Below are 11294 nucleotides of genomic sequence, written 5' to 3' on the forward strand. Positions count from 1 at the left end.
CTGCTTTCCACACCTTCCGCCCAGTGCACACCCACTAAGTGCACATATGGAAGGGGTCCTCCAGAGGGAGGAGAGAGGGGAAGACCGGACCCTTCTTCCCTCGTTATTTGCCCCCATCTCATCTTCCCACCTCAGTAGGAGACTGGGCATCTCTGTTTGTGGGTTGGGCATCCTTCCCGTGGTAGCTTCCAGAAGTGGGGGCCACTACCAATACACTCAGGTCTCTCCTCTCCACACCCTCCCCGGACACTGGAAAAGGTGGAGCACCTCTGGGAGACTCCAGCCGAGGACCACAGTCACTGCTCTGATGTCATGTACCCCCTTCCTCTGGGTCACACCCGTGCATTTGCTGGTCATCGGTGCCCGAATTGAAGTTAGATTTTGTTCAGCCACGTTGCTCGCACTTGACCTAGACCTGATGTCTCTTTTGTCCTCTCAGGTCAATTCCTGAACCAGGAGGCCAGACTCACCGGGCTCGGCAAGAACCCTGCCCATCCTTCCGTCCCCGAGGCAGGCGAGAGGTCTGAGGCCGTCCTCGAGGTAAAAGGACACCAGGTCCCAGTGGTGTGGAAGCAGAGGAAAATCTACAACGGGGAAGAGCAGGTAGACTGCTGGTTTGCCCGGAACAACGCCGCCAACCTGATTGACGGGGGGTATAAAGACTACCTGGCGGCCCATCCTTTTGACTCCGAGACCACCTTTGGCCTGCGCACATCCCGGGGACTCTGACGCCAGCAGCCGTAAGGCAAGAATGTGTGACAGGGAAACGTCTTCGGGGACCCCGTGGTGTGGTTCTTGTCGCTTGGCAGGTAGCCGCCGCCCATGGCTCACCCCTGGTGGCGGGGAGGTCTACCCTCTGCTTGAGCAAAGGGTGGGGTCAGGATGTTGAAGCAAGAGTGGGATTTCCTGCTCCTCCCCTCCCCCTCCCCCTCCCCCTCCCCCTCCCCCATTTCCAGTAGAGAAAGGTGGTGGCACCAAAGGGACCAGTCACAGTTAAAAGCAAGTCTCTATCTTATACCAGCTGGCTTGTCCATCTCACAGCCTACCACAAGGTGACTCTGATGAAGGAAGGTGGCCATCAAGTCTGTTTTCTCTGTGGAAATGGCCAGGTTTGGGCACTCTGCTTTTTGCCTTATACTAATGCATCGGCATCTCTCCTCCTCGTCCGCTGCGTTCTCCGGATGTGCGGCCAACCTCTGCCTCAGGGGAACCTCTCCTTGGGCCCAGGCCACGAGTCATGCAAATAGCACATAGATTTGATCACTGTAAACCATTCGGTCTTTTCTTAGGAGAGAATTTTCTTCTACTGTGATGTCTTGCCCTTGAAAATTTGTTTTCGTTTTTTAAAAATTGACTCAAAATAGAGACTCCGCATCCCAGATACCAGTATTTTTCTAACGGGCTTTGTAAATCACTTAACTTTGCTGTTGGAGATTCTCCTATTTATTCCAGAAAGCTAAGCGCTTCTAATAAACAGGGCAGCCCACGTGGGTGTATTTCACTGGCCTGTCTCAGTGCTGGAGCGTCGGCCAGCTGCGTGATGAATCTTTCACTTGGCTCTTCAGCCTTGGTCCTGATTCCGACCTGATTTGCTCTCGGTCCCCCAGGAGGTGATAAGTTAGGCTCTTGCAGAACTGGGATGGGGAGGCATTGGCAGCACAGAGCCGACCTACAGGAACCAAACTGCATGTTCTCAGCAGGAAGTGCGGACGTGCTTACAGATCTAAGGAGCCCTCGCTCATCCCAGACATGCTAGGCCAGGAAGTCAGCGTGAGCAAGGGGCTTTGGACAAATCTGATTCCATCAGGGAGAGGTTAAAATCAGGGGTCGGGGTGGTGTCAAAAGTCAATGACTGTCACCCTCCTCATTGTGGAACCTGTGAAGCCCGTCACATTATCAAGGGGAAGGGAGGTTGATGGTGGTCTTGAGACCTCCTCTCTCCCCCTCCTGCCCGGCTTTTTGCTGGACCGCGGAGGTTCAGTAAGGCTGATCCTCACTGCGGTCGGGACACAGATGGACACGGGGGGCACTGGAGCCAAACAGCAGGGAAAGGAAGGTTTGGGTCAGAGAAATGGAATATTTTGACGTGAGACCGAATTAAATAAAAGCTTTTGTGCTGGCTTCATGGAACGTTTCTTCCAGTAGGGAGTGACTCTAGAACTTTCATGCCATGTGGAAGCAGACTTAGCACTAGGAGAGAAATCAGAGCTAAGAAAATTGTTTACCGCCTTTGCCCTTCCCTTCCCATGTTCGAATGGGAAACATTCGAGCAGCAAAATGACATCCACATGGTTTTGTGCACCAGGTGGCTGCAGGAGTTTAAGTTAGTGCCAGGGCCATCGGGGGCGGGGGTAGGGGGGTGGGACCGGTTGTGTCTCGGAGTCTCCGTCTCTCTCCACCTTGGGAACCCACCAGACCAGGGCCGGCAGCTGTGTTATTTTTGACTCAACTCGGCTACCTGTTTTCATGCCAGCAGTGTGAATGCACAGGCCCAGGCTGCTGACAGCTGCTTCCCTATTTCAGAGGGAAAGGAGGAGCCAGAGCTGGGCTGGCCGGGACCTGGGCAGGATCTGCGGGGACTTTCCTGTTACATAGACCTCGGGCCCAGCTGGGCAGAAATCCCTGCAGCCACGACGCCAGCCCGCTGTGTTAGCGCCTGGAGCCGGGATCTGTGTTCCAGGTGAGGCCTCAAAGCTGCAGACAGGAGGCTGTTACTGCAGGACCAGATATTCCAACGGGGTGACCGTCCCTTACTCTCCTATTCAGAAAAAAAAAATGCACATTTTTAAAAGTATTAGGGATGAGCTTTTATTTTAGTGTTTTTACTTTAGACTCATCCTACTTTTCTTTCTCCTCCTTTTCAATTGTATATCTTTTTTATTTTTTATTTTTTTGCAAAAGGTATGTATCAGGGCATTTTCTGTTTTACCCAAAGGCTGTGAGATCTGTGGGCTCCAAACTCCACCCCAAAGTCATACTTCAGTTTTTTTTTTTTAAGTTGATTGATAAATGTCATATTTTTGATTGGCCTCGCGTGTTGTGAATAGCAAGGTCTTTTCAAGTAAATGCAGCGGCAAGGAGGGATTCTCTTCTCAGGTGGGAAAACGGAGTCAGAGTGCAGTTGGGTGACTTCCCCCACATCATATAAAAGACTTAGAGCAGGGCCAGACTGAGCCTCCAGAGCTCATTGGTTAGTTTTGACACGATGTCACTGTATGGGTAGTCGTTTATTTTCCTTGAGCATTTATAAATAAGGCGGGGTCGGGGATACGAAATGAGCAGTCGAATGAGGTTGAGAAGTACGTTGCAATTAGAGGGGATAAACCTCAAGTTACATCATCGCTAATGTTAATGGGTCCTAACAAGTTGACTGGCTGGGCTCTTCAGCAAGTCTCCACCCCTGGGACCCTAATCCACTCCCTCATCCGAAAAAGAGAGGCATCTCAATGGGTCGTCTTTATGGGTCTCCTAATGTAAAGTTTCACATTGCCCAAATAAAATGGGCTGAACGTTCTCTACCCACTCATGCTAGGTGCTTTATCTTCTTCCATTTGCCTTTTCAGTGGTTTACTAGTTCAGGATGGAGGGAGCGGGTGTTGGGAGAATAACCCATCCTGACCCTCCCTCACAGCCGGGCAGTGTGATGCAGGGCTCTGGGAATGGGAGAGAGCACCTCTGTTTCTGTGTGACATAACATTAGGTCTTTAATTGAATCATGTGTCCTCACAGGTGAATTAGGGACAGGATTCCTTTCTTTAAATGTATGTGTTGGCTGTGCTGAATGCTATGGACATTAATGTTTGTGTCCCCCCGAATTCATATGCTGAAAGCCCAAACTGAACTCCCAAGGTGATGGCATTAGGAGGTGGGGCCTTTGGGAGGTAATTCGGTCATGAGGGTGGAGTCCTTGTGATGGGATTAGTGCCCTTATAAGAGACCTGAGAGAGATGATTTTTCTATTCTCCACCCTGTGAACATGAGAAGAATGCCTTCTAAAATCAGGAAGTGGGCTCTCATTAGACACCAAGTCAACTGGCACCTTGATCTTGGATTTCCCAGCCTCCAGAACTGTGAGAAATCAATGTTTGTTGTGTAAGCCACACAGTCTGTGGTATTCTTGATATAGCAGCCTGAGCTGACTAAGATGCTGAATCATTCAAGATACAAATTCCTTTTCTTTTCTTCAAGCTACTCAGAATGTATACAAACAATGTTGTTATTAAATCTGGACTCTTGGAACCATTCACACATGTTCCAACTAAAATAAACAGCAAATAAAATAACACAGCTAAGCAAATACTTAGAACTGTGACTTTAAATATTTATCTTAGTCAGTTTAAAATAATAAGTAGGGCACAAGATAGTTCACCTTCAACAGACATTTTCCTTCAACAAAAATTTGTAAGAGAATGACATCTAAAAACAAACAATACACTGGTATATTTGTTTTGAGGGAAAATGGCTAGAGAGCATAAAACTTGTTGATTCTAACTGCACTGCTTGTTTGTAGGAATTTCTGAATTCCATAGAAATATATGTAAATGGAGCAAGTGAGTAATATTGGAAGAATCATGTTAAAACAACACATTACTGGGAACCTGCTGTATGGCTCAGGGAACTCTACTCAGTGCTTTGTGGTGACCTAAATGGGAAGGAAATCCAAAAAAAAAAAAGGGGGGGGGGATATATATATACGTATAGCTGATTCACTTTGCTGTACAGTAGAAACTAACACATTGTAAAGCACCTATACTCCAATAAAAATTAATTGAAAAAAAAATAAAGTGACAGAGCCAGCAATAAAGCTAAAAAAAAAAAAAACCCCAACACATTACTGTGTGGAACAGCCAATGCACAGCATCCATTTCTGACCTTTTATAAAACTGTCAAATTTGTAGAGAAGTGCCTTAAACCTCAGTCCCTTATTTTCTGGGGACTCGGGCATCCCAAAGCTTCTCTCACCTTCTTCTTGGGTCACTTGTTTGCCCACACTGACCATCACCTTGCTCGGTACTTCTTCCGTTGGCACAGGGCATTTCTCTCGATTGTGATTCTGGCATCTCTCTCTCCAGTTCCTGTGGTCAGGCCAGATCTTGCTTAGATGTTAGATCCTGAATTAGAACCAAAGCAGACCTGGAGCAGGAGTGAGAGAGACATCACTGGGAGGTTGTGTTAAAGAGAAAACTAGCCAACTCCTCATCTCAAGGGCATGAAGTCCACCTCTTCAGGCTTTGGCTTCTTCGTCTCTAATAAAGGGACTAGACAAGGTAATGTGCTCAGATCCCATGATCTTTATCTTCTGCCTGCACATGAAGATATGTCCTGAACGTCCTAAGTAATAAATGCAAAGTGATTCAGTCAATGACTCCAGTCTATTCTGAGATCCAGTGTTCAAGGCTCGGGGATTCAGAGGAAAACAAAGTTCCTGCCTCCATGGAGTCCACAGTTTAGAGCAGGAGATATGCAAAGATTGGAACAGAGTGTGAGAAATCCTGCAAGAGAACTCTGCAGAGGCCCAGCTGAAGGGAGGAAGGAGGTGGGGAAAACATTCCAAAGATGGAGAGTATTCAGCTGCAAGGAAGAAGTGCATATACAGAGGGACCCACGTGAAATATTTCTTCTGTAAGGTTAAGCAGCTGGGAACAGCTTAGGAATTGAAGCCATCGTCTTACTCCATTCAGTTTCAATCAGTTTTGATCTGTGCCCTGTAGATTCGGGGGTTACTGAGAACCCACAGTGGATGACACTCAGTGAATCTGCAGGTTCCTGTCTCCCTGGACCCTTGCCTGGGTCTGTCTCCAGCCCCGCATCCTTCACTCTTGTCCCCACGTACGGAGAATGCATTGGGAAAGTCACAGAGTGCCACAATGGGTCCATTCAACCAGCAGGGCTCCTCCTGGCATTTAGCAAAACTTAAATCTGTTTTCCTTGAAGTGCATTGGCCTCCATGGCTCCCGCCTCCTGCTTCAGCTTTCTAGACCACCTCACTCCGCAGCTTTCCCCAGCAACTTGCCTCCTCTTGTGCTGAGAAAACTGCAGAAGGAGCTCCCTCGCTTACTCTGTCTCATAGCATCTTCGTCCTGCTGCCTTCGAGGTATAACGGTCCACCTTCTTCCAGGCTCTATCCTTCTCACTCCATCTGGGCAGTTGCCTCAATGACTCCTTTCTAGAATCTCCAGACTCTTACTCCCCAGAGGTTCTTCCCTCTTGGTTTTGGATACCCTTCCAGACGAGATCGCGCGCGTTCAGGGTGGTATGTCCATAGACTCGGACACCCTTCCAAAAGTCTCCTCCAGGCTGAAGTGCTTATCCCTGGCCAGGCCCCTGGGGGCTTCCATCTTCTCTTTTATTTCAGTGTCAGGCTTGTGCTAGTGGTCGGTGTTTGAACCCTCACTTTTTTTTACCTCCTAGTCAGTTGCTTAAGTCATCAAATTCATCTTCTGTCTTTACCACGTTCATCAAACTGTGTCTCAGATGTCACATTACCATTTCTGACATCCAGTTCCAGCGATGAGTGTCTCCAGCCCCTACTACATGACAATTTTGGCCTCGTCCTCTTTTTTTTTTTTTTATGAATTTATTTTTGGCTGTGTTGGGTCTTCGTTTCTGTGCGAGGGCTTTCTCTACTTGCGGCGAGCGGGGGCCACTCCTCATCGTGGTGCGCGGGCCTCTCACTATCGTGGCCTCTCTTGTTGCGGAGCACAGGCTCCAGACGCGCAGGCTCAGTAGTTGTGGCTCACGGGCCCAGTTGCTCCGCAGCATGTGGGATCTTCCCAGTCCAGGGCTCGAACCCGTGTCCCCTGCATTGACAGGCAGATTCTCAACCACTGCGCCACCAGGGAAGCCCTCTTCCTCTTTTTTGAAATGTTGGATCCCTTTGCTTCTCTTATGAGATTAGAATTTTTTTTTCCTAGTCTCCTTTCCTGCATGTCTTTCCTCCTACCAACCTGTGGACATCCCCCAAGGTCATACTGGTCCTTTTTAAAAAAATTTTTTTTTTGGCCACGCCACGTGGCTTGCAGGATCTTAGTTCCCCAACCAGGGTTAGAACCCATGCCCCCTGCAGTGGAAGCGCGGACCTAACCATGGGACTGCCGGGGAAGCCCCCATACTGGTCCTTTATACTCTCCACTCCTTCCACCTCGCAATCTCACCCACTTCACGGTCTCAGCATCTGGCTCTGCGTGGACTTGAGGACACTTCCCTTCCATTATTCTGGCATCACCTCAAACTCGGGAATAAAAGCAAACTTTCCATCTTCAAAGTCTCTGTATTTATATTAGAGGGATTTGGGATCTGGGAGGAAAGGAAGAAGTTCTAGCACAATCTTTTAAAATTGTTATTGTTGCATATAAAGGTGGAAATTGTGTGTGTGTGTGTGTGTGTGTGTGTGTTGGGTACATTTCCTAGGCCAACTCAAAATTAATTTTTATTGACACAGAGTTCTTCCTGAAAATTCTCTGTTAATCATATTATTTTCTCAAAACAACAGCTGTGTTTGTGTAAGAGAATGGCTGATGTCCTGACTGCTCACTGGGAATTTCTGGTTATATAAGAAGAAAATCACAGGTCCTAAGTTTATTGATGTGTCAATTAAATCACTTCATTGTACTACAAGTATGAAATGCATTGTAAATACATTTTAGTGTGCTTTTTTGAAATGAATAAATTTTATTTGAAATGTATAGAGGCGATGTAGAAAATACAATACTGCAGATACCTGAGCGTGAATGAATGTCTATATGGGAGACCTGCACTGTTATTCCATCTGGGACGTTTCCTACTGGAAGTCTGTTCAATCACTGGGACGTTTCCTACTGGAAGTCTGTTCAATCACTAGGCTCTTTCCTCCATGAAGGTAACATAAGCTCTCTAAGTGTTACAGAATGTTACAAAAGAAACAGACCTTTCCAGGGGAATGCAGAAACAGTATGTCTGAAGGCTCAGCTCCAACGTGAAGTGTATTTGCTTTTGAAGAAGGCTAGAGTCCAGGAGTATTCTAGAAACTAAAAGTTCTCCTGTCTAACTTGGAGGCAACTACATATCCTTTTGATCTCTTCATCGGCCTGGAAAACTAAATAACACTTTGAGACCTTGTGATGAAAACATAGGATAAAACTTTGTATACCATTGAAGGACAGGAACATTTTGAATTGTTCAATGCAAATTTCCCAGAAGAGAAAATGCTTCAAAACAAGTACATTCACTTATTCATTCATTCGACTAATAGGGAGTGGGTGCTAACCACGTGGAGGGGATAGAGGGCCCTCCCTAGCCCATCCTGGAGATACTGTTGTGTGTAATTACTTATAAACAGAGACAGCAGTGTGCCCTTAAAAAGTTCAGAAAAAAAACGTGGGTGGGGGCTTCCCTGGTGGCACAGTGGTTGGGAGTCTGCCTGCCAATGCAGGGGACACGGGTTCGAGCCCTGGTCTGGGAAGATCCCACATGCCGCGGAGCAGCTGGGCCCATGAGCCACAACTGCTGAGCCTGCGCGTCTGGAGCTTGTGCTCCGCAACAGGAGAGGCCGCGACGGTGAGAGGCCCGCGCACCGCGATGAAGAGTGGCCCCCGCTCGCCACAACTAGAGAAAGCCCTCGCACAGAAACGAAGACCCAACACAGCCAATAATTAATTAATTAATTAATTAATTAATTTAAAAAAAAAACGCGGGTGGGAAGGGGTTTAAAAAGGAAGAGACTGCTTTCAGCCTGACTGGAAGAGGTACTGGTATTTGATCTGGGTCCTACAGAACGGGTAAGGATAGGGGGGAAAACGTCTAGGAGTATTTTATATAATAACTTATTTATTTGTAATAAAAACACTATAAAGGAAAGGAAAATAAATTGTATAGAAGAACTAAAATTTCAGGGAGATGGAATGACCAGCCCTCATCACAGAGCTGACATCTGGCTTAGCCTGGAGGCAGGGACTCTGCTCTTCTCATGACCCTGGCATGCTTTGGACAAAATAGGAGCAGCTTCCACAGTGATGGCCATGATTGCTGGACACCGGATCCAGGATCCCACCTGTGTGTATCAGCTGAGCATCACAGGGCGAAGAAGTAAGGCTGGGGAAGGGGGCTCTCTTGCGTGTCTCTGAATGTTGGACTGCTTTTTGCCACTGGTCTGGGCTCGAAGTGGGCAGGGAATTCTGCGGGCTGGAGACACAGGACTGCTGCAAGTTCATCTTTCTCCCTCTTCCTTCACGACATCATCCTAGGAAACATCTCCCAGTCGGTAGCTTCGTGAAACAAATCACCCTCCGTGCAAAGGACACAGAAACACATCTGGGGAGCTGGGGCGAGGAGAGCCCGCTGGAGAAGGGGGTCCCAACCCCCTACCCGGTTAAATACACAGAAATGGAGACAGAACTCACGTGCACATCTGGTGGCTTTTAAATGTCACTTGTCTTCCTTGGGAGAGGCACAGGCAATGCAGCTCTTGATGTGATTAATGAGCCTCTGGCCGCACCAGGCAGAGAGAGACTCAGGCTGAGGAGGTGGAGGCACCAGGAACTTTCCTTTTTCTCTGTCAGGCACTCAGCGCCGTGCTAGGGCGATGTGCCCTAGTTTCCACGGAGGCGATAAGCAGACCTGGCGGGCAGGAAGAAAGCAAAGAGCCGACACAGACCAAGATCAGGGTCCACAGGCCAAGGAGGCTTAGTTCCCAGAGGCTGGAGAACAGGAGGATGGGAGGTGCTGGGAGGGCTCCCACTGCCTGAAGGTAAAATACTTGAAAAGAAGGTCTCCTGGGTCCCTGCCAACCTCGTGTGCACATCCTTTGTCACCGCAGATCACATGAGCCACGCAAAATTGAAGGACGACCTGCCCATATTTAGAACCGGTGAGATTCTGAGATTCTACTGAGGTCCTGCTGGCACACCCCTGGCTTCTGCACCCATGCAGGGGGGTGCACTTTCTGCCCCCTGCTCCCTCTTTCTTCCCTGCCGTTTGTCTGGGGTACCCTAGCCCCAGGGCCTGAGACCCACAAGGGAGTTTAGGTCCTATCACCTCTGATCTGCTTGCTCCGTTTCCGCTCCAGGCACCGCAGTCTTGTTGTTTGGAGGAAGAGTGAATGCGGGAGGGGCCGGGAGAAGTAAGGATGCAACTCCCCAATCATTAGGCAGCCGAAAGGTAGTTTGACAGTTCACAACCTCTGGTTTTTTTCTTTTGTTTTACTTTTATGAATTTATTTCATAAACTCACATAAATTCACAAAGCAACATGTACAGGATGTTACTTGCCACTTTCTAATAATAATAAAAACAAACACATAGACACTACGAAATGGCTTAAATGATTAAAATGTACACACTACTATATATAAAACAGATAACCAACAAGGACCTACTGTATAGCACAGGGAACTATACTCAATATCTTGTAATAACCTATAATGAAAGAGAAACTAAAAAAAAAATATATTTATATATATGTATATATAACTGAATCACTTTGCTGTACACCTGAAACTAATACAACATTGTAAATCAACTATTTCAATAAAAATTTTTAAAAAATAATAATAGTAAATGAATCAACTTGGAAAAAAAAAAAAAGAAATGGCCTAAATGGTCATCAGAAGACAGTCATTAAGGGCACATTAATACCACAGTTTATAGCTATTAAAACTAGCTATGTATTATATAATGTGAAATACAGAGAGCTGTGTAACATGCATGAAATGAAAAACCAAGCTGCAGAAGAGAATGTACAGAATGACCCTGCTAGATCACAACACCTTTATGTTTAACATCTTTGGCGTCACAGGCACTTCTGAGCACCTGACAAAATAGGACGTCTAAAATATGAAAAAAAAAAAAACTAGCTCTCAGGTTAATTTCTTACTAAAGCTCTCCAAAGCAGAAGCGCTCTTGCTGCCGTATTCAGGTGGCAAACTGCAGTCAAGCCTGAGTACCTTGTGCTATGACTTCAGCCTGATTCACCCAGGATGGGTCCTTAAGTGACCCTCATTACCCTGGTCTGCTCCCAACTGACTGTCCCTTTAAGGGAGCAGAGCCTCATTCTAGGCACAATACTTAGAATTGTTGTCGTCGTTTTCTCCCACCAGCTCTTCAATTCCTTCCCTCTGCAGGACTTTCACATTTAGACTAAAGCAGTTCCCAAGCCCTCCCTGCAAGTTCAGGAGAGGCAAGCCTACTCTTTCTGGCTTCTGGGGTCACGGTGGAAGCTGAGACCTGGTGACCTGCCGATGACCACACAGTCTGGGCAGCCGGGCCTGCGTTATCACCCCTGGCAGAAGCCAGCGCCTGGGCGCCCCTCTGCCTGGGCAG

The 11294-nt window shown here is 47.4% G+C and overlaps 1 protein-coding gene across 1 annotated transcript in view; it reads left to right on the forward strand.

Annotated features, from left to right (window-relative positions):
* Window positions 1–2121, forward strand: part of ITIH5 (inter-alpha-trypsin inhibitor heavy chain 5) — a 75435-nt gene extending 73314 nt beyond the window's left edge. Inside the window, exon 14 of the mRNA XM_061181649.1 lies at window positions 440–2121. Coding sequence (XP_061037632.1) covers window positions 440–729 — 290 coding nt within the window. The 3' untranslated portion in view covers window positions 730–2121. The remainder of the gene's footprint in view (window positions 1–439) is intronic.
* Window positions 2122–11294: the final 9173 nt, after the last annotated feature.

Source organism: Eubalaena glacialis, chromosome 2 (assembly GCF_028564815.1).
Source record: "Eubalaena glacialis isolate mEubGla1 chromosome 2, mEubGla1.1.hap2.+ XY, whole genome shotgun sequence".
NCBI classification, from domain to species: domain Eukaryota; kingdom Metazoa; phylum Chordata; class Mammalia; order Artiodactyla; family Balaenidae; genus Eubalaena; species Eubalaena glacialis.